Source organism: Physeter macrocephalus, chromosome 17 (assembly GCF_002837175.3).
Source record: "Physeter macrocephalus isolate SW-GA chromosome 17, ASM283717v5, whole genome shotgun sequence".
Lineage (NCBI taxonomy): Eukaryota > Metazoa > Chordata > Mammalia > Artiodactyla > Physeteridae > Physeter > Physeter macrocephalus.
Window position 1 is genome coordinate 44100444 of NC_041230.1, and position 22603 is coordinate 44123046.

Sequence of the window (22603 nt, forward strand, 5' to 3'; positions counted from 1 at the left end):
CAGACTCACAGACATAGAGAACAGACTTGTGGTTGCCAAGGGGGAGGGGGAGGGGGATGGGGGAGGGATGGAGTGGGAGTTTGGGGTTAGTAAATGCAAACTATTACATATAGAATGGATAAACAGCGAAGTCCTACTGTATAACACAGGGAACTATATTCAATATCCTGGGATAAACCATAATGGAAAGAATATAAAAAAAGAATGTATAGGGATTTCCCTGGTGGCACAGTGGTTAAGAATCCGCCTGCCAGTGCAGGGGACATGGGTTCGAGCCCTGGTCCGGGAAGATCCCACATGCCACGGAGCAACTAAGTCCGTGCGCCACAACTACTGAGCCTGCGCTCTAGAGCCCGCGAGCCACAGCTACTGAGCCCGTGTCACACAACTACTGAGGCCCGTGCGCCTAGAGCCCGTGCTCCGCAACAAGAGAAGCCACCACAATGAGAAGCCCGCGCACTGCAACGAAGAGCAGCCACAGCTCGCCACAACTAGAGAAAGCCCACGTGCAGCAAGAAAGACCCAACGTGGCCATAAATTAATTAATTAATTGATTTTTTTAAAGAAAGAATGCACATATGTGTATAACTGAGTCGCTTTGCTGTACAGCAAAATTAACACAACATTGTAAATCAAGTCTACTTCACTTAAAAAATTATATATTACAAAAAGATATTTGTACACCCATATTTATAGCAGTATTATTTACAGTAGCCAAAACGAGGAAGCAACGCAAGTATCCATTGACCAGTGAATGAATAAACCAAATGTGGTATATATATATATATATACAATGGAGTATTATTCAGACCCAAAAAGAAAGAAAATTCTGACATATGCTACATCATGGATGAACCTGGAGGACATTATGCCAAGTGAAATAAGCTAATCACAAAAAGATAAATACTGTATGGTCCCACTTATACCAGGTACTGAGGATAGTCAATTCAATGCTAGTTGCCTGAGGCTGTGGGTAGGAGAGTTATAGATTAATGGATATAGAGTTTCAGTTTTGCAAGATGAGAAGAGTTCTGGGAGGAGGGGCAATATAGGGGTAGAGGATTAAGAGGTACAAACTATTATGTATAAAATAAGTTCCATGGGGGATTTCCCTGGTGGTCCAGTGGTTAAGACTCCTCGCTCCCACTGCAGGGGCCACAGGTTCAATCCTTGGTCAGGGGAACTAAGACCCTCCGCCCATACCGTGCTGGGAGGGGGAGGTGGGGAAGAAAAAACAAAAAAGCTACAAGGACACATTGTACAACATGAGAAATACAACCAATATTTTACAATAACTATAAATGGAGTATAACCTTTAAAAATTGTGAATCACTATATTGTACACCTGTAACATACAAATTGTACATCAACTGCACTTCAATTTAAAAAAGAGTTCTGGAGATGGATGGCGGTGATGGTTGCACAACAATATGAATGCACTTAGTACATTCCGAGCTGTCCACTTAAAAATGATTAAGATGGGGCTTCCCTGGTGGCACAGTGGTTGGGAGTCCGCCTGCCGACGCAGGGGATGCGGGTTCGTAGTGAGAGGCCCGCGTACCGCATAAAAAAAAAAAAAAAAAAAAAAAAAAAGATTAAGATGGTAAATTTTATATTATATGTATTTTAGCACAATTTTGAAAATTGAAAAAAAAACTGAGATATCCCTTCACACGTATAATTTTTTAAATGGAAAATAAGTTTTGGCAAGGTTGTGGAGAAATTGGAATCCTCATACATTACTGGTGGGAATGGAAAAGTGATGCTGCAGGTGGTGCTGCCTGACTCCCAGGCTATAGCGAGCTCTGAATGAACAGCCTCTACTCATTCTCATTTGGGTGGTCTTCACTGATTTCCACGAAGGCCAAGCTCCTGTTGGCGGCCTCCCCCTTGCATATCGCCCTCCCCAGGGGCCAGGTAACCACTCTTGCATTTCCAGGCCCACTGACCCTAGCCCTAAGCTGACCTGCACCTCCTTATGGTTTCCCTAAGCCCTGCCCACACCTTTAGAAACAGTCTCTTTGTTAGACTCTCCAGCGAGACTCCTGGCAGAATAAAAGATCGAAATTCAAATTTCATTCTCTAATAGAAAAATAAAGAAACCTACATTTCTTGCCTGCCTATGTTTAGGGCTGAGAATCACTTCATTACAAGGAGCAAAAAGGGAGTGGGGTGGGGGAGGGGTAACAGCCCAAATGTCCTGGCCGGAGAATGGGTGCATAAAGTGTGGTGTGCTTATGAAGTGAAACGCCACTCAGCAATAAGAAGGAACACGCTGCTGATACACGCAGGAACACAAGTGAATCGCAAAACCGTTTGGTGGAGTGAAAGAATCCAGACACGAAGACAGCATACCGTATGGTGGGGGTGATGATATTTTATATCGTGGTTGTGGCGTTTGTTACACTATGGTATGTATATGTCAAAATTTATCCGTCTCTTCACTTAAGATCTGTGCATTTCACCATGTGTAAATTATACTTCAATATATCTTATTTTTAGTAAAACAGAGGGTTGGGATTTGACCCCCTCAGTGGCACGACTTCAAGAGGAGTAGCTCCTTCATCTAAGAAAACTGACTTCTGAGTTCCTGTCTCGAAGAAGATGGCACAGTCTCAGAGATGCCGATCCTGGAGGGACGCATGCGCACTGCACGGCCACCCAGTCAGGACCCGGAACCCTGACACAACACCACCCCCAAGGCCAAATCCCAGGAGGTGTCTGGGCAGGGATTGGATTAGGGGCCCCTGCCCCCAGCAAAGCTCTCTCCCCAAACCCAGGCTGCCTGGGAGAGAGCCGACCCCATGAGGGTCCCCGTGCATTGGGTCATCTCCTGAGTGACTTTCTTTGATTTACACCTGTTCGTGGGCTGATTTCAGCACTGCCCATTAAACACACTAGACGCCACATACCTGCAACGAGGTAACAGGTGCAGAGAGAAGGTTTTCTGACGTGGCAGACAACCCGCCAACAAGGCTGTACCTTCTCCCTGGGAGTCTGCATGAGCAGAGATGGCTGGGCTCCAGGAGTCTAGAGATGAGGCAGAGTTCCAAAGCCGAGGATGGGAGAGAAAAGTATCAGCGACAAAGTGAACCCAGGAAAATGCTCTTTACTGTAAACTTGATTGGCTAAACAACTGGGTCCAGAGATCCATCGACTCATCCATGGCCTCTGATTGATGCCTGCTTTGCCGCTGGCCAGCCATAGCCAAGGCTGAACTGCTGCCTACAAGGAGGCGCTCACGGCCAGGGCCGGGCCGGAAGGGCGGTGGGCCTTCTAAATGGAGGGAACAGAGCGGGCAAAGGTCCGGAGGCAGGAAGTTCAGGCCCCGGCGTTTTGGAAAATGGGGGGGGCACCTAACCCTCTGCGCTTAAGCGTTCTTCCTCGGGGTCGGGGGTCTGCGGAGTGCGCAGTCTCTCGGGTCGATACGCCAGGCGAGGGGGCGGGGCGGGTGGAGGTCCGCGCGCTCGGCCGCCGTCAGCTTTGGCCCCGACCCCAGCAGGAGTCGAGCACCTGCGGGGGCCGCCTGCCCCGCCCCCACCCGCAGCTGCGCGAGTTCCCAGGTCTCTGGCAACCGTGAGCAGGGGGTGCTGGGCGGGCAGGACCCGGGCCAGCTGTCGGCTCCCAAGGCCACAGCCACGGGTGCCCTCCCTCACCGGCCACGCCTCTCCCCCACTCAGGCCCGGCGGCTGCCACCTCGCATCTTGGGCAGCCACTCGGGACAGCCCTGTACCTCCACCAGGGCCCTCCTCTGTCGGCCCCTTGGCCTCTCCGCCCTGCCTCGTGTCCTCTCGGCTCTTGGTGCCACCCAGGCTCCCTCCACCAGGGCTTTGCCCTCCCTGTACCCTCTCCCTGGACACCGTCTCCACCCAGATAGCTTGGCAAACTCTTAGGCCCTCCTGCCTCGGTATTAATAATAATAATAATAACAATGATATTGATAACTTCTTAGCTGGTAGTAAGGTATGTTTTACTTTTTTTTTTTTAACTCTTTTCCAGAAACTCCCCACCCCTTTCCCACCTAAGCTTGTAAGTCAGGAATTTGTGTTTCTTTCTTTCGTTTGTTCTGTTCCAGCCGGGGCCTGGTAAGCGCGGGTTGACGGGGTGGATGGAACTGCACAAGTGGTGGGTTTCATACAGATGGGGCCACACTCTGCATCCTGTTTCGTGCCCTGCTTTCCCACCTAATGCACTGTGGCCATCCCTCCCTGTCATTGGCAGTCTTCTAGAACGCACAAAGGGACCCCACAGGCAAGTCAAGAAGGAGAAGAACCAGGTCCGACCAGCGTGGACTGTGTTAGGTCTGGTCCCAGCACACTCAGTATGGACTGTGCCCTTTCATAAAGCGGGACCCGTGCTCTAAGGATCCCCATTTAACATATTTAGAGATGGGATCAGAGAGGGTAACTTGCCCAAGGCCCCACAGCTGTTTTGTGCTGAAACGTGTGACCCACCACACTACAATCATCAGTGCAATGGAAATTTAAAATATCCATAAGGTATTGTTTTACCTATGTGTTTTGGGGTACTTGCCCTGTGCCTGGCAGCCTCACCTTCAAATTTCTCCCTCCCCAGTTTCCCAGTTGCTGGGAAAGGGCCCTGCTGCCCCCCCGAAACAGGCCTCCTTGGCCCCTGCTTTCCCACCTGGTGTAGCCTCCAGAAGCTCTTGCTGGGATGAGAGCAGAGGCCCCCTGGCTGGCCCTGGGCCCAGTCCTGCACCTGAATGCCATGTACTCAATTCCAAGGGCAGGATGCCTGGGTGGAGGGGCCTGGCTCCACGTGAACGGGCAGTGGGCGGCTTGCCCTCCGAACCAGCCCACGTGACTGCCACTGATATTGAAGTGAGCCATTGAGCCTTCTTGGCCATCCTAAGACTAGGGGAGCATCCTCAGCCCACTGGTCACCTGTGCCCTCACCATGCTTTGGTACCTGCCCCTCCCGCTACTTGACCACACTGCCCATGGGGTTTTGAACAACTGCAGACCAACTAAATTACTTGTCCAAGGTCCTCCAGACCATGAGAGACTTGGCTGGGGCTCAAATCCGGCCCAGGCCTGGCTGCTGCCCGCAGGGCCCCTCTAGAGGTAGGGCCTGGAGGAAGAAACCTGAATGTCCCCTTCCCCTTAGCTGTGGGTGGAGGTCCACCTTGTTTGGCCCCAACTTTGCCCTAGATCTTGGCCCCAGCTGCTGCCATCCCAGGCCCTGTTGCCAGCCCTGCTCTGGCATATCCTGCCCACTGGGACACATGCCCAAGAAAGGGATTATCACCTCAAGGTCTTCAGATAACAGTCTGGTGCACAGGGATATAATGGGGAGCCCTCCAGGCAGGCGCCCTACACCTCCCTGACTGCGGCACCATGACCTTCCTCTGGCTTCTCTCCTGCTACGCCCTCCTGGGCACGGCCTTTGGTGAGCACCAGGGCAGGCAGAGACCGGGAAGGCTGTCCACCCTTCCACCAACTGCTGGAAGGGGTGCTGGCCCCACCAACCCCAAGGCCAGCAAGGAGCAGCGGGGTCCCAGCCCCCAGTTCAGTTGTGCGTGGTGGTGTGAGCCTGAGCGAGTCTTTCTCCCTCTCTGAGCCTCACCAGCTCCATCTCTACAATGAGGATGCTGGGGGGACTGGACCAGACCAGCCAGTGTGAGGCCCCCGGGGTGGATGTGGACCTTCCTGGGGCCTCGCATCGTGTGCAAGGAGGGGGAGCAATTCCAGAGGGACAGAAAGCTCTGTGAATAGTTGGTGGCTCCCAAGCAGGCTCAGATGATGAGCAAGTGTGGCTTGGCCCCCATCAGCCCTTTCATGCCCTTGAACCAGCCCTTTTAAACTTTCATTAAACTTTTGTTCACTGTGTGCCAGGAACTGAGCGAGTTCCTGCTTTGCCTGCTTTGTCTGCTACGGCAAAGCATCCTTCATCCTTATGATACCAACTCTGTGAGGTTAGCAACTGTAAGATCCCCATTTTGCTGGTGGGAAAACTGAGACTCAGAGTGGTTAAGGTAGGCAGTGATAGGGCCTCCCAGCCCAGGCTTTGGCCCTGCCACCACCTCCAGCTCAGCCTGTTGGGCTCGTCTGGGCCGGAGCACATGTCAGCCTGAATTGTCCCTGGAGTATTCCTGGGGCGGTGAGTCCTGGGTGGGACCTTGGCCTCCACCCCTCACTCCATACTTCCAGCCTCAGGCTGCGGGGTCCCTGCCATCGAACCTGTGCTGAGCGGCCTGTCCAAGATCGTCAATGGGGAGGATGCTGTCCCCGGCTCCTGGCCCTGGCAGGTGTCCCTGCAGGTGAGGGGGGAATTCTGCACACGAGTAGGGGGATGCACTGGGGTATTAGTCCAGCTGGGGGCTGCTGCCCAGATTGGTTTTGCTGGTGTCGGGGCGGGGCTGACCCTCCCCATCTTCCTCCAGGACAGCACCGGCTTCCACTTCTGCGGGGGCTCCCTCATCAGCAAGGACTGGGTGGTCACCGCCGCCCACTGCAATGTCAAGTGAGAGCCCGGGGTCCCCAAGAAACCCTTTGGAGTGGTTTCCTCCAGCACTGAGAACTTGCCCTTTCACGCCTTCATTTCCCAGTTTCTTATTTGGAAATGTGTAGCAAACCCAAGTCCTTCCAGTGTCCTAGGGGTCCCTGGGAAAACACATGGCGGGCTGTAGGCCCAGTTGAGATTCTGAGCTTCCATCTCTGATCGACACCACAGCCATGTGTGCAGACCCACGAAGACACCCACGCGCGTTACGCCTGCACACGCGTGCACTCACACACATAAGCACCCTGCACCCCAAATGCCCCGCTCACGGCAGGAACCACTCCTTTCTCTGGCCCTCTCCAGAACCTCCCATCTGGTCGTGGCCGGGGAGTTTGACCAGAGCTCAGACGCCGAGGACATCCAGGTGTTGCGGATTGCCAAGGTATGGCAGCCCCCGGGGTCCAGATGTGACCCCAGGCAGGGTGGACCCTCGGGAGTTTGCAGCCCAGGCTAACCTCCAGGGCCCCAGCTCCTCCCGGTCACCCCAATTACCCCATCATGATGGGGCAAAGCAGAAAGCAGGGTGTGCAAGGCTCCATGAGGGGAAGGCCTGCACCTTGGGCCTGGGCCTCAGGCCCCTGGGGCCATGGAAGGAGCTGCCGAGTTGAACAGGCCATTGTCCACGGAGGAGCACTGAGGCCGTGAGGGGTAGCCTGGCGCCAGGTTCTGCCCCGGTCGGCTTCTTCCCAGACCCCAGAGGCAGCTGTCTGGCCCTGCCCCACAGGTTTTCAAGAACCCCAGCTACAACCTGTTCACCACCACCAACGACATCACCCTGCTGAAGCTGGCCATGCCTGCGCGCTTCTCCGAGACCGTGTCCGCCGTGTGCCTGCCCAGCGCTAACGATGTCTTTCCCGCCGGGATGCTGTGCGCCACGACTGGCTGGGGCCTGACCAAACCCACCAGTGAGTGATGAGAGACCACTGGCTGGCCAGGTGGGAGGTGGGGGCAGCAGTCACTAACCACCCACCCTGCCCTTCCAGATGCCAACATCCCCGACAGGCTGCAGCAGGCGACTCTGCCCCTCCTGTCCAACACCGACTGCAAGAAATACTGGGGCAACAAGATCACCAACAGCATGGTCTGCGCCGGCGCCAGCGGAGTGTCCTCCTGCATGGTATGGCCTCCCAGGCTCCCTTCCCTCCTAGGCCTGGGGTGGGTTCAGGCCGAAGCCCAGGCCAAGGGCTTGGGCAAAGAGAGAGGAAATGGAAGTAGCAGGCAGACCTCTTTCTAGGGCCTGCCACTCTCTCCCTGGGCATTCCTGCCTGAGTAGTAGGGAAGATAGGGCTCCTGGAGGGTCATCAGTGACCTCAGCAGAGAGGTGCCAGAGCAAGGGGCTCTGGTCTCAGAGCTGCCACATTGCAAGATGCCACTAATATCCAAGTCTGAGTAATGGCACCTCCTGGAATTGTGCAGTGCACAGCCTGGGCAGCAGAGCATGGTGGCCCAGAAGGGCTCCAGAAGGGGTCTGGCAGCCCTTCCTCCCTCACAGTAGCCCCACGGCCAGCACCACCCATGCTTCCCTCCTATCAATCAAACCTGCTCTATTGAGCCTCTGTTATAGGACCCCACCCCAGGGGGTGGCCCAGACTTCCAGGGGCACAAACCACAGGAGCTGCTGAAGTTTCTTTCATAATCCTTCTCATATGCATGTTCTGAGCTTCTACTGGCTATCAGGCCTGGGACTGGGCTCTGGGAACAACGTTCAGGGGCCTCTGGGCCAGGCCACCTGGGCTGCCAGATCCAAGCCCCCTCCTCCCTGTCCTGCAGGGCGACTCTGGTGGCCCCCTAGTCTGCCAGAAGGATGGAGCCTGGAACCTGGTGGGCATCGTGTCCTGGGGCAGCGGCACCTGCTCCACCTCCAGCCCCGGCGTGTACGCCCGCGTCACTGCACTCATCCCCTGGGTGAAGAAGATCCTGGACACCAACTGACGACCAGCCTTCACCCTGGCCTCCCTGCTGAGCTTGCTTCCACAAAGCCTCAATAAACCAGTGGAAGACATGCTGATGGTGTCCGTGACCTGTTTTGGGGCTTCTGAGAGTTTACTCTGCTCCTGAATTTGGACCTTCACTGAACCAGGTGTCTGGGAGGGCCCCTCCTTAGTCCACCTCCCGGGTGGCCAGGAAGGGCACAGGCAGATAAAGGGGGACCGTGGCCCCCACCTCTCACCTCATGCTCCCACCTGCAACTTCGGGCTCCTCACCATCCACCCCTGGCTCAGTGTGCCCAGGGCCTGCCCACACACCTGTGATTCCAGGAAACCTTCCCAGGAGTGGCCCCCAAGGGCTCAGGCCCACGCTGGAGCCAGGTGCTTCTCAGCCCAAGGTCTCATGATAAGGAGGGGATGGCGAGGCAGGCTGAGATTGGTGGGTTGAGGGAATATATTGGGGGGTCCCTCGGGCAGACCCCATCTCACCTGCTGAGTCACATACCATGGCCCTTCTCTGGGTTGTCCTTGGCTTCTTCCTCTTTGGCAGCAGCTTCGGTAAGTGCAGCAAGGCTCAGGCAGGCCCGGCAGCCCCAGACCGAGCCTCGCCCACCCCCTGACCCCCGACCCAGAGGCGGGGAACAGGAGGGCCCTAGTCCCCGTACCTCTAACACCCCTGCCACCTGCCCCTCCAGCTGCCCCCTGAGCCTCCTTGGGCTGCTCTGCCCAGCTCCCCACTCCTCCACTGGGCGCTCCTGGAGCCCCCTCCACTGCCTGGAGGTCCCTTGGGCCCAACCTAATTTGGTCTCCTCCATTCACTCAGAAGCTGGGGTGGTCTGGGCTCCTCCACCCTCCAAATGTGCCGCCGAGCTGTGTGAATGCTGCCTCGAGAATGTCCCCCAGGTCCCTCCATCTTGCCCTGCACCTCCACCCTCTGGATCTGGACAGCCTCCTGCGTGTGTGCCACCCCAACTGGGGTAACGACCTCACCCAAACCTGCTCCCCCTGCAGACTCAGAGGCCATGAGAGCCCCCAGGACTCAAGCAGGACATCCCAGCCCCCAGGACAGAATCCTGGGCTCAGAGTGGGATGGACACTCCCCTCAGGGCACAGAGGCGGCTGGGGAGCCTGGGCCCCAACTGCAGATACCCTCAGCCTCGGGGACCGTCCACAAGGGCACCTTCTAAGGGCAGCCGTCAGCTGGACCGGTGGGGGGCTGAATTCCTTGCAGCGGACAAAACTCTGGGTGCCAGGGTGCCACAGAGGCCTGGAAGAGCTGAGTCTTCCCCTGACCCCCTTGGGGCACCACCCACTGACCAGCCACACTGTCCTTGCCCCTCAGGCTGCGGAGTCCCCACCATCGACCCTGTGCTGAGCGGCCTGTCCAGGATCGTCAACGGGGAGGACGCTGTCCCCGGCTCCTGGCCCTGGCAGGTGTCCCTGCAGGTGAGGGGGAGGCTGAGGAGGGGCAGGTTAGACAGGGAGGGCTCAGGCAGGAGAGGCAAGGCTTACTCTTCCTCCCCCGGTCTCCGCAGACCAGCTCCGGCTTCCACTTCTGCGGGGGCTCCCTCATCAGTGAGGACTGGGTGGTCACCGCCGCCCACTGCGGGGTCAGGTGAGGCCTGGGCTGGAGCAGGAGGGGCCCCCACTTCACCTGCCTGGAGAGACCACCTTCACTCGCTCCTAACCCCAACCGGGCGCTGCCAGTGAGCGGGAAAGAGTCTGGCAGAAGCTGCTCTGTCCCCAGGCTGCAGGCAGAGCCACAGTCAGCAGAAAACCCCAGCCCTAGCGCCCCACCTCCCCAGACCCCAGCTTGGTCCAGGACAGCTGGTCTGGGCCTCTGCCTTCACTGTACAGATGGGGAAACTGAGGCCCCCAAGGTCACCACGCGATTCAGTGGCCCAGCCGGGGCTCACCCTGCCTGGCACACTCTCCGGGCACTCCTGTGAGGAGGTGGCCGCCGTGAGCCTGAGCTCCGTCTCCTTTCTCTCCAGGAAGAGTCACCTCGTGGTGGCCGGGGTATCTGATCAAGGCTCCGAGGAGGAGGCTGTCCAGGTGCTGAGGATCGCTGAGGTACAGACGGTCGGGCGGGCAGCCAGGAGGGTGGGCCCCTGGGGCACAGAGGAGCAGGAGGGCAGGGGGAGAGTGGGCAGACGACCCCGGCCGGCGGCTCGGGCCTCACCCCACCGGCCCCTCTCCAGTCTGAGCTTTCTTCTCTTTCCCAAATAATAAAGCTCCTTTACAAACACTGAAGGTTGTTTCTAAGTTTTGCTCATTGTAGGAAAAAGCAAAATATGTCACATGCCCTCTCCCCAGCACCCCAGAGATTTGGTCTGTTCAGCCTCACCTGGGTTCCCTTCTCAACACTCTGCCCCCTTGGCACCGCCGGCCCCTCCTAGTCCTCAGGTCTGTGTGCCCCTGAAATCTCCCAAGTCCTTCCTCTGTGGCCCACCCAGCCCCCACCCTTTCCACACAGGTCTTTGAACACCCCCTGTGGGACCTGCGCACGGTCCGGAACGACATCGCCCTGCTGAAGCTGGCCACGCCCGCGAGCCTCTCCGGGACCGTGTCCGCCGTGTGCCTGCCCAGCGCCAACGCCAGCTTCCCTGCGGGCTCCCTGTGCGCCACCACGGGCTGGGGCAAGACCCGGTACAACGGTGAGCGCCCTGAGGACTTCTCAGGAGGGAGACTCATTCTGTTGTTGGTCTAAATTCCAAACACAATCAAATTGCAACAGTCAATAAATCTTCCATTTCTTTACTTAAAACCCTCTTAATGAAAAGCCTCCCAGACGTGAATAAAAATGAGGGTTAATAATATATACGTAAACAGTTTCTGAAGAAACACCTAAGTACCAGCAAGTCTCGCCCCGTCTCACCTGCAAGGAGAGGGACAGCCCGGATTTCCCTCCAGACTGAGGAGGGCGGTGCGGCCAGCGCCCCTGAAGTCTGGGCCCGGAGTCCAATGTCCTGGTCGGGTTCGGGCTGGAGCGCCCAGGTGCCCCCCGCGCACCCCCGCACCCCCCGCCCAGCGCTGCTCCCTCCGCAGGTTCTTCCTCGGTGTCCTGAGTTCTTCCGCCCCGGCCACGGCCCGCCGGCTGGTCCCGTAACAGGACAGAAGCAGCCGGGAAAGGGCAGCAGGAGGGAGGTGCTCCCTCGGGGGTCCCCTCCAGTGTCCCCGGTCAGAAGGACGTCCATCCCCTTCCCTGGGGAGGAAGGACGGCCCCTCTGCCCACACACAGTGGCCGGCAGGGCCCAGAGCGCACAGGGCTCCGAGGCAGCACTTGCTGCAACAACTGCTGGAAGCACAGTCCCCGCTGCCTGGTGTGGAACCGCAGGGGAGCCGCGTCCCAGGCTCTTCCAAGGTGTCAGGGAAGGGTCGAAGCTCGGTGTCCACGATCATCGTGACGGATGAAGACGAGCACCGTGCAGGGGGAGGGCGGGGCTCAGGCGGCCCCTGGTCTCTTCTCCCCAGGGGCGGGCTGCTGGGATGAGGGGCCCTGACCCCATGCCCTCTGTCCTTCCAGCTCTCAAGACCCCCGACAAGCTGCAGCAGGCGACCCTGCCCGTCATGTCCAACGCCGACTGCAAGCAGTACTGGGGCAGCAAGATCACCGACGTGATGATCTGTGCGGGCGCCAGCGGCATCTCCCGTGATGATCTGTGCGGGCGCCAGCGGCGTCTCCTCCTGCATGGTACGGCCTGGCTCCGCCACCCTGCCCGCCCTCACTGACCGTGCCTCCCCTGGCCAGGCCAGGAGGCCCACTCCTCTCTGCCGTGACCTAGCGAACTTCATGCCCTGCCCAGTGCCCCGGTGAAGGGCTGGACCAGCACTATCCGATGCCCCTGGTGAGGGCCGGCTCTGGCCAGGCGTGGTGTGGGGCTTCCCAGGGGTATTGAATCTCACACCAGCCCCACGAGCTGGACGCTTCAGCCTATTTTACAGATGATGGGGAGGCTGAGAGGATAAGCCCCTGCGCCAGGCCCCCCAGGAGTAGGTGGCAGAGCTGGGGCTGCCATTTGAGCAGATCTGAGTCTCTCGTGCACAACCACTGGGCCCCCACTTGTGCTCTGTCTGCACCCCCTGGACTTGCCAGGTCAGGGCACACCAGGGCCCTGGTACTCCCTTTCAGGCTTGAATATAAGTCCTATCTCCTCCTGCAGGGCGACTCTGGTGGCCCCCTGGTCTGCCAGAAGGATGGGGCCTGGACCCTGGTGGGCATCGTGTCCTGGGGCAGCGGCCGCTGTGGCCCGTTCTCACCAGGCGTGTACACCCGGGTCACCAAGTTTATTCCCTGGGTTCTCGAAGTTCTGGAGGCCAACTGAGCCTCTGCCCTGCCCCAGCCCCCATGTGTGTAAAACCCAAATAAAACTGCTTGCAGGTTCACTTCTGTGCCTTCGCTGGGGCGGGAGGACGGCTGCCTTCACCGAGGTCCCCTCTGGAGCTCAGAGCTGAGGGAGCTGGCAGATACCCAGCCCTACCCCTTCTTCACAGAGACGGGGGAAATGAGCCTCAAGCTCACACGCAGGGTGGCTGAGAGCTAGGGGCAGGGCCGCTGGTGCCCAGAGCTCTCGCCTTCCTCGGGCTGCCAGACGTACCCCCAGACTTCCGGGAGGGGACCACTGACCCAGGGTGAGGGCCCCTCTTGTCCCCTACCTCCCAACTGGGAGTCCAAGTCCATGTGTAATTCAAATGGGACACGCGGAGAAGTTCCACAAGCTGAAGTTAAGAGCTTCTTTCTAAGAGCTAAGTTCTGGATAAGGCCTGTGAAAGCAAGTTTCTCTGCGTGGAATAGTGCATCTCCCAGCGGTGCCCCCAGCAGGGCACTCTCTGCCTCGGGATGCAGGGGCCCCAGCAGGGCTCTCTGGCTCCTGGAGCTGCTCCCACCCACACATCACCCTGCATCTGCCTTCGCCTCGGCCGCCTGCCCAGGGACCATGCTGGATTTTCATCGAACCTCAGCAGCGGCTGCGCCCTTGGCCACTGCGCTCGCGCTGAGCCTCTCTGGCCTCAAGCCCTGGATTCTGACGGCCACTCTTCAGCCTCCCTCCAGCTGCCCAGGCTCCCCCCACCTCAGCTCCTGGCCCAGCCCCGCTTCCCCAAGGCTTCGTTTTCTTCTGAAGGGACCCGCCTTCTCCTCCCCCTCCCGAGGCGCTGCCCACAGCCTCACCACAGATCTCCTCAACCCGTGACCCCACCTGTAGCATCCAGAGTGGCCAACACCTGCCCTCCCACTCACAGGTCCTGCCTCTCACACCTCAGGAGAATGCTTTTCATTTTTTAAAATTTTATTTAAATGTAGACTATTAGTCAAATGATTGGAAAATCAATAATGAAAAATAGTTTTTTAGGGTTTTCTCCTGGTGCAGAGAGAATACACCACAGCCACGCTTGCCCTGCCAGGGGGACGGCACCCTCATGGGGCTGGTCAGCCCGAGGGATCACCTGAGGCTGTGTGGGTCAAGCGGTCTGCGAGCCCCCAGCCCGGCCCCGAATGCTGGGCCCCGCGGGCCCTCAACACGCTCAGGAAAGACGGCCAGCCACTCCTGGCCTGGGCTCCGGGGCCCGGCTCTGCTCGGGCTCCTTTGAGGAGGCACCGTCCCACATCCTGCCCCGCCATAAATATACACAAACCCCTGTACAGTCTGGGGCACCAGGCCCGGGTGGAGCTGGGGTCGCCTGTCCCCACGCCCGCGGCACGGCGGCTCTCTGGGGCCCGTCACCACCCTCCTCCCCTCGCCCTCTGGCTGACGGCTCTCAGGCAGCTGCCAGCTGGCCCAGGACCCGGCGGAACTGCTGGGTGCTGTGGCCCAGCTCCTTGACCCTGTCCACCATGTCCTGGGCGGCGGCAGGCGACGGGTACTGGAGGGCAGCGGCCTTGGTGGTGGCCACGATGCCGCGCAGGAGGTCACACAGCAGGTTGCTGTAGTGGGTCACCTGGCTGCGGACGTCGGCCGCCTTAGCCTGCCGTGACAGTGTGTCCCCGATGAATACCAGCTTGTGGGCGCTGAGGATGACAAATTTGCTGTGTGCCACGAAGATTCTGGGGGGCTGGTTGGTGGCCACGGCGGTGAAGAAGGCATCCACAGCGTTGGTAAGCGTGGTCAGGTTCGCCTCGCACTGCTCCAGGTAGAAGAGCAGCAGTTGCCGGTCCGAGGGCCCCAGGCCGCCCGTCCGGCCCGGGGCCAGGGGCTGGGCTGGCATCCAGTTGGCCAGGTCGTGGTCTATGGGCCGTGACACCTCCTGCTCCAGCCGTTCAAACTGCTTCAGCTGGGGAAGAGGGAGAAGAGTGAAAACCACAGCCTCAGAGCAAAAGGGACAGAGAGGGGGCCCTTCTGGAAAGTGACAAAGCTCAGAGTCAGTGGGCAGGGGAACAGGCCACCTCTGTCCTACTGGCCGAGCACATATCCCTGCCTGCCTTCTGGACAGTCTCCAAATAACTTTCCCACCAATCTCAAATAATTCCGTTTATATAACGTTTTTGAAATGACAAAATGCTAGAAATGGGAACAGATGAGCAGCGGCGGGGGGAGGGACAGCAGTCTCTTGGTTTGGGTGCTGCTATCTAGTGACTTCAGATGCGATCACTGGGGGAAACTGGGAGGAGGGGACACAGGACTGCTTTGTACTGTCCTTCAAACTTTCTATGAATCTACAAATATTTCAGAATGAAAAGTCAAAAAAAAATTTTTTTCTCCTTAATATATGCATTGTAAAAAGATTCAAAGAGACCAAGCAGAAAGAAAGATAGTTATCAACTGGAATCCCATGCACCCAGAAATCTGTTAAATCTCTGGTAAATCGTCTTTTAGAAATATACGCTGACGTATTTGCAGATGAAACGATGTAACATCTTCAAAATGATCGGGCCGAGGGGGAGGGGTCGCCAGGTGGGAAAGGGGGCTACATACACTGGATTAGTTGTGCTGAGAATGGCTGGGGCTGGGTGAATGGTACCCGGGGTTCCTCCTCTCCAGTGGGTACCTGGGGGACTATTTTCTTCAATTTTATACATGTATTAAATTTCCCATAATAAGAATTTTAAACAAAAGCAAAAAGGTCATGGTATTTGCAAATTTCAGAAAACAAATATTCACAGCCAAAACCGGTGAATATTCCTCAAAGATGTCTTCCTTTAAACAGGAATATTCCCACTTCCTTCATAATTAGAAAACCAGAAACACACAGTATATAATATTTTATAGCCTACCTTTATCACCCAACAACGGGTCATTCATTTCCTATCAGTAAGAATGTATAAAGCATGTGGTAAAAGTTTCCACCAGCAGCAGCCCTGCCTAGCGGTATGGACTGACACGTCCTCACCACAAGCTGGTTCTGACTGGGTCGTTGGGACCAGCCGTGCACACAGACTCAGGGACTCAGGAACTTGTCTAACCAAGGTTTCAGGCTTTACTTTAATTAGCAAACCAGCGTGCAACTGTCCCTTCCTAGCACGTGAAACCCTCTTTCTTTCCCTCGTAGGCTACCTGGTGAAACTTGCTCGGCTCTCCTGTCCAGCGGGAGAATACACTCATTTTTGTTCTGTTTTACCTTCAGTGGGTCTTCTTCATTCTTTGACAAATTCTTGGTAGCTACACAATATTCTACTGTACAAATGCTCACACTGTATTCAACCAGTACTCTACTGTGAGGTATATGGTGGTGGCAGCCAGGGGCTGTTTCCAGATTTTTCACTGATGCAGAAATGGAGCGACAAACGTCCCTGTCAGTGTACTTTATGTTCCTGTATTTTATTTGTACTTGATGTCCCTCGCTTAGGAACTCTAGATCTTTAGTTTCTCACTCACATTCCTTTTATTCCAGCTTCTAGTAATTTATCTAAGTGACTGACCAGATATGTGAAGAGATTTAGTCAGCAGAGCTTTGTTTACAAAAGTAGCTCTGGGAACAAACTAAATGTCCACCAACACAGGACTGGTTAAATAAATGCTGCAACAGTCCAGAGGAAGACAAAGAAGATAAAGCACATGCCCATTTCCTAAGTCAGTGGAGATTCCATACATATATAATTATTAACCTCTGTACCTTTATGGAACACGTTCCATGCGCCCAGCACCGCCTAAGCATTACATAGTGTTTACTCATTTAATTCTCACATCGACCCCAAGACGGATGAAACTACGCTTCCCACTTGACAGCTGGGGAAACGTGGCTTTGAAAAACGCACACCATGGTCCGGGTCTCAGGGTGAACCTGGTGGGCTCTCTACTACACCATCCTTCCCCATGCCCAGGGAAGGTGGGGTGAGGAAAACTTTCCGGGTGATATTTCTGTGTTTATTTTGTACTAGACTATATTTTAATTTTTTAAATCTTCATAATCAAAATAAAACTCCCTTAAAAAAAGAAAATCCCGGACTCCCCTGGTGGCGCAGTGGTTAAGAGTCCGCCTGCCAATGCAGGGGACACGGGTTCGAGCCCTGGTCCAGGAAGATCCCACATGCCGCGGGGCAACTAAGCCCGTGCGCCACAACTACTGAGCCTGCGCTCTACAGCCCATGAGCCACAACTACTGAGCCCATGTGCCACAACTACTAAAGCCTGCGAGCCACAACTACTGAGCCCACGTGCCACAGCTACTAAAGCCCACACGCCTAGAGCCCGCGCTCCGCAACGAGAGGCCACTGCAATGAGAAGCCCGCGCACCGCAACGAAGAGTAGCCCCTGTTCGCCGCAACTAGGGAAAGCCCACGCACAGCAACGAAGACCCAACGCAGCCAAAAATAAGTAAGTAAATAAATAAATTTATTTAAAAAAAAAATCCCTCTCCTACTCTATGGAAACAAGCCAAAATATGAAGAAAATCCCATGTCCTTAGATAAACACAGTAGTATTATTTACAATAAGAAAAACTGGGTACAATGTAAACATTCAAGCATAATAGACGTAGGCTGACTTTAAAAACGACTTATGGGCTTCCCTGGTGGCGCAGTGGTTGAGAGTCCGCCTGCCGAGGCAGGGGACACGGGTTCGTGCCCCGGTCCGGGAAGATCCCACATGCCGCGGAGCGGCTGGGCCCGTGAGCCATGGCCGCTGAGCCTGCGCGTCCGGAGCCTGCGCTCCGCGACGGAAGAGGCCACAACAGTGAGAGGCCCGCATACCGCAAAACAACAACAACAACAAAAAAAACAACTTATGACGAATATTTAATGCCATGGAAACATCTTGAGATAAAAGCTGACGTAACTATTCACGAAGTATCATCTCAAACATGGACAGAGGCCCCTTCCAAGGCAGGAGCAAGACCGGAAACCAGCCCCAGAGCACGGTGACCACCCCTGAGGGTGAGTGGCTTCTTTTCCGTCTTCACACTTTTCTGTGTGCGCTGAGATACCTAACCGTGATTACTCTGATAATAACCTAAACATAAATCCAACGAACACACGGAGACCGTCATGCAGCTGAGTAGGGACGGGCTGAGCAGGGAGGGTCCTGGGAGGCTCAGCTTAGGAGACAGATTCTTAGGGACGCCTGTGCTGGGAGAGTCTGGGGAACCTGAGTGTCCTCACCTGCTGCAGCTCCAGCTGGCCCTTCCCCTGCCGCATTATGCTGCCCTTTTCCAGCAACTCCTTCTGAGTCTTCTCAAACTCTTCCTTCCCCTGGAGGGTAGACACAAGGATGCAGCTGAGCCAGAAGCCCCCAGAGGCCCGGCGGGGTGCAGTGAGACCAGCGGCCACCAGGTGGCGCTGCAGCTGCACCCAGGCTCCCACTGTGGCCTCAGGCCCAGGGTGGGGGCAGCTTCCGGAGGAAGCGGCTCTCCCGGGCCTCCTTCACCTCCTGCTCCCAGGAAGAGGCTAGGCAGCACACTCCACACGGCCATGTCTATCTTCCCTGCCCCAGCTCCCATGGCAGGAATCACATCCAGGCCCCTCCCCTTGGCATACAGGGTCTGCCCACCCATCCCTGACCACCGGGCCTTGGCACCTGCTGGCTCTCAGCCCGGAATGCCACTCACCGGGATGCCCAATCAGCTGGCACCCTGGCCTCTGCTCAGAGGCCTACCCCACCCCACCTACCGATCACCTTGCTTGTTTCCCCCACACCTGCTACTATCTCTGTCTTCGCTTGTACTTCAGAATCCACCTCTCCAAATCCCTAACCCTGCAGGTGTTCAGGGGCCCTCCCTGGCTGGCACTGCAGGATCCCTGATGTCGGGGCCACATGGGTCCAAAGGCCTGAGACAGGCCAAGGATGGGCTTCCAGGGACCCCTGTGGCCTGGAAGGGCCAAGTGAGGAGCGCACAGGGACTCACCAAGGCCTTGATGGGGCCCACATCTTCCTTTGGCCACAAAAGCCCTCTGTGGGGGGGAATCAGGGTGCCCACGACAGGGCGGCAAAGGCAGAGCCCCGAGAGGACCCGGGGACTGGCCCAGGGGCCCAGGGAGCCTGGGGGGAGCGGGACCCACCTGCAGATGGACGTAGTCGTAATCCTCCATCCAGCCTCCCTCACTGTTCTCATACTGCCCGTCAGGCGAGTCCTGCGAGGTGAACTTGGGGGGTGAGGGCAGGGGCCGGGACTGGATGCTGCTGGCCTTGTCGGTGGGGTTGGGGTGCAGGGGGCCACCCCCCTCCGGCCCGGGGACAGAGGCCTTGGTCCGTCTGAAGAGCAGCGAGGCGTTGCCATGCAAGAAGGAGGCCAGCTGCTTGACATCCTCGGGCACAGCCCGCGAGCAGGCCACCAGACGGTCCAGGTCTTCGGGAGTGGCCCCCAGGCCTCCCCGGCTACTGTCAAGGGCCTGACCGTGGGCCACCAGCGTCTGGTACACGTCCTCCATCTTCTGCAGTTGCCGGCTAAGCTTGGCGTGCAGCGTGCGGTCCGAAGTGTGGGCGGCATTGCCCACGGCGCTGCGGGCAAACTCCAGCAGCTCGTGGACGGCCCCGTGGACAGCGGCCACGGCAGCCCGCAGGTCCTGTGCCGGAGGCTCCTGAGGCTCAGAGGTGCTGCGCCAGCCCCCACACCCGCCCGCACTGCCTGCCAGGTCCAAGAGGTGGGCCACGGTGGCGCTCACGCCCTGCTGCAGACGTGCCAGGGCCTCCACGGCCACCTCCAGCTCCAGGGGCTCACGGCCCGGCACCGCCGCCTCCAGGGAGGAGGCCGACTGGCTGCTGCGTGTGCTGCCCGTGCTGGAGGCCGACAGGCGCTTGGCGTCGGCTGGGGCCTCTCGGTCGGCGGGGGGGGGCACCGCGTACACACCGTCGTCGGCCACGCTGCCGTTGGCTGCCTCGGGAGGAAGGACCCGCTCACGGGGCACATCGTAGAGGGTGCCCGGGCCAGGCCGCCGCAAACCGGGGGGCACGTCGTAGAGGTCAGGAGCCGGGGGCGGCACGTCGTACACGTCCTCGGCTGGTGGCGAGTCCGGAGGGGGTGCGGCGAGCACCAGCGGGTGGCGGGTGGGGTCAAAGGGCTTGGCCTTGGCGAAGGCGGGGGGCACGTCATAGGTCTCCTCACGCAGCAGTGGGCCGTCGGGCACGTCTTTGCTCACCGATGGAGGAACATCGTACACCTGGGGGCCAAGAAGTGGTCAAGGCTGCCGGCCCATCTGCCCACCCGGGAGCCTACGGGCAGAACCCAGTCACACACACAGACACAGCCCAGCGTGCACATTTGTCATGATGCTTATTCATGCAGGTTACGGTTGAGAGCCCGACTCTGGGGCCAGACCAGAGTTCGAAATCCTGGCTCCACTGCTTACCACCTGTGTGACCTAAGGCAAGTGACTCCACCTCTCTGTGCCTGTCTGCTCACCTATAAGATGGGAAAACTCCCTCACAGGTTTGTTGTGAGGATTACGTGAGCTAATTCACCGCGTACCTGCAAACGCTCAGTGAGAGGTCAGCTATCATACCACTACCGCCGCCGCCATCAGCACCACCGTCACCTCCGTCACCCCCATCACCACCCACGTGACCACCAGCGTCACCATCACCACCACGTGCGTATTCTCTACTCTGTGGCAGGTGCCTGGCTGAGCTATGTGCAGGTTGTATTCAGGGTGACGACACCCTGGTTTGCCCAGGACAGTCCTGGTCTGTGCCTGATGCCCCCTCATAACTATCTTGTCATTCTCCTTTCACTCTCAGAAGTATCCTGGCTTGGATGATAAGTCCTGTGGTCACCTTGCTGATATCCTGTGTGATCCTCTACAAAACCTCCTGAAGAAGCCCTTACAAGGGACCCTTTTACCGACGAGGAAGCTGAGTCTCAGAGGGGCTCAGTTTCCACCTCTGTCACAGAGCAAGTGAGGGGCAGAGCCAGGGTTTGGAGGCAGATCTCTCGAAGCCCCCGGCTCTGCAGACCTGAGTCCCCACCCCAGGGCACGCACACTCACTCACACCCAGAACCCCATGCACAGGTAGGGCCTCAGCCTGTGAGGGCCCAGCATCCCCTAAATGCTTACCGCATGATGGTTGGACGGCGGCAGGCCCTTCTCCACACTGGGGGGCACATCATACACGTCCAGCGATGGGTCCCGGCCATTGGGACCCTTGACAGCCATGGGGGGCGTGTCATATACCTGAGGGCAGAAAAGGTGCAGTAATACAAGTGCCAGGGCCACCTGAGGGGACAGAAAGAGCAGAAACCCACAGCTCTACCCCAGGACCACCCAGGCTGGGGCCAAGAAAGCCCAGCTCTCCATGCAGGGCCAGGCTGAGAGGTCCCCCACCGTGCCCACCGGCCCCGACACCTACCTCCTGGCCGTACTGGCTGGGAAGCAGCCCCCGAACAGGGGGCACGTCGTAGATGTCCTGGGGCCCCGGGGCCAGCAGGTGGCGTGGGATGTCGTACTCGTCCTGCTCGGGCTGGGGGGCCTCGAACACATAGCCTTGCCCCACGCGGGTGGACACCGCCACCTGGGGGCAGACAGCCAACCGTCACCACCGGCCCTGGAGAGATTCCGCCGCCCCGTGAGGTGAGCAGGACATACGTAAGGGGGCTCCCCAAGGTGGGGGCTCAGAGGCAAGGGTGTCGGCATCCCTTCGTATCCCCTGCCTTCTCTCTCTTCAATGAAATACAGCACGTGGGGAATACAAGGACCCCCACTATTTGTTTAGAGCCGTCTGGTTCTGGCAGGAAACAGAAGTGAGTGATCTCTACAGCTGAATGACCCAGAAGGTTCCAGAGGAGAGAACATGTGGGCTGATGGAGGAGGGGCCACCCTTGACTGAGGTGCCCCTGCTGGATGGCACCTCCAGCTGCATCCTCCTTCGAGAGGCCTGCCCAGCAAGGGGTTATCCCTACCACAGGACCCAGCAGCCGCCTTCAGGCTCCAGGACAGATGGAGGTGGCAGTGATGGGCTGTGCCCTCCTGGGCTGGACCCAGAGGAGGTGGCCTGCAGGAGATCCTGACAAGGCTTGGGGGCTCCAAGCCCTGCCCTCCTCGTCCCCCCAGCACCCTTGGGGAGATTCCTGAGAACGGGGCCACCCCTCAGGGCCGGCTCTCCCGCAAATGGAAGGATGGAAGCTGTTTTGGCAAGTTGTACGTGGGTGTGAGGGACTGACCAAGACCAGAACCAAGACTTGTTTGTATTCCCCACCGCACCACACCCTCGGGGCCACAGGGACCACCCCTCACCTAACAGGATAAGGCCTTCATGGGGGGATGTTGGCCCAGAGAGGAGGCCAGGCCCTTTCCTCCCTGGTGCCCCTCCCGTCCCGAGGTGCAGGGCGAGAGCCCGCACCGCTGGAAGGCAGTGTTGGGTGGGCAGCCTCCTTCCCTGTGGGCACCGGGCCCTGTGGGAGGGGTCAGCCCTGTAGGAGGGGCTGGCAGGATCTTCTAACCCAGCTCAGGGCACACCTCCTCCGCAAGGCTCCTGGCTCAGCTCTTCTCTGACAAAAAGGCCTTTTGTTCCCTAATCAAATGGGAGGTCTGGGGCAGTGGTGACTCAGGCCTCCCCACACACACCCCTGGGGACAGCAAGGCGGAGGCAGGGCCTGCCCTGGGGCTCACGCCCCAAGAACCCTGCACCCCGTGCCTTGCGCAGCCCCCAGGACACCAACAGCCAGCTCTGCAGGCCCATGGGCCCTGGAGGGCACAGGCTGTGTGCACGCACAGGGCACCCCAGGAGCAGCAACGATCCCGCTGAAGTGCAGGCACCATCACTTTCTGATCAGCCCAGGGCTCGGCAGAG

At 57.9% G+C, this 22603-nt stretch overlaps 3 protein-coding genes across 5 annotated transcripts in view; 2 read left to right on the forward strand and 1 right to left on the reverse strand.

The window, feature by feature from the left end:
- Nucleotides 1–5223: 5223 nt before the first annotated feature.
- LOC102976269 (chymotrypsinogen 2) lies at nucleotides 5224–9033 on the forward strand. The gene is made up of 7 exons (XM_055078811.1): nucleotides 5224–5409; nucleotides 6171–6280; nucleotides 6404–6483; nucleotides 6826–6904; nucleotides 7247–7427; nucleotides 7506–7639; nucleotides 8293–9033. Exons 1-7 carry the CDS (start codon nucleotides 5358–5360, stop codon nucleotides 8452–8454), a joined length of 798 nt encoding a protein of 265 aa, XP_054934786.1. The 5' UTR covers nucleotides 5224–5357; the 3' UTR covers nucleotides 8455–9033.
- LOC102976557 (chymotrypsinogen B) lies at nucleotides 8957–13513 on the forward strand. The gene is made up of 8 exons (XM_055078923.1): nucleotides 8957–9008; nucleotides 9793–9896; nucleotides 9986–10065; nucleotides 10445–10523; nucleotides 10927–11107; nucleotides 11977–12096; nucleotides 12131–12144; nucleotides 12614–13513. The coding sequence occupies exons 1-8, from the start codon at nucleotides 8957–8959 to the stop codon at nucleotides 12773–12775; spliced, it is 792 nt and encodes a 263-aa protein (XP_054934898.1). The 3' UTR covers nucleotides 12776–13513.
- Nucleotides 13514–13790: 277 nt separating this feature from the next.
- Nucleotides 13791–22603, reverse strand: part of BCAR1 (BCAR1 scaffold protein, Cas family member) — a 35730-nt gene continuing 26917 nt past the window's right edge. For 2 of the 3 annotated variants that reach the window (XM_007120790.4, XM_024124962.3), the window contains exons 3-7: nucleotides 21164–21325; nucleotides 20872–20988; nucleotides 18880–19977; nucleotides 17983–18072; nucleotides 13792–14720 (exon numbers count right to left, since the gene is read on the reverse strand). In XM_007120790.4, the coding sequence (XP_007120852.1) occupies nucleotides 14208–14720; nucleotides 17983–18072; nucleotides 18880–19977; nucleotides 20872–20988; nucleotides 21164–21325 (1980 nt within the window). In that variant the 3' untranslated portion in view covers nucleotides 13792–14207. Of the gene's footprint in view, nucleotides 14721–17982; nucleotides 18073–18879; nucleotides 19978–20871; nucleotides 20989–21163; nucleotides 21326–22603 lie in introns of all 3 variants that reach the window. The other variant, XM_028477417.2, reaches the window with a different exon arrangement.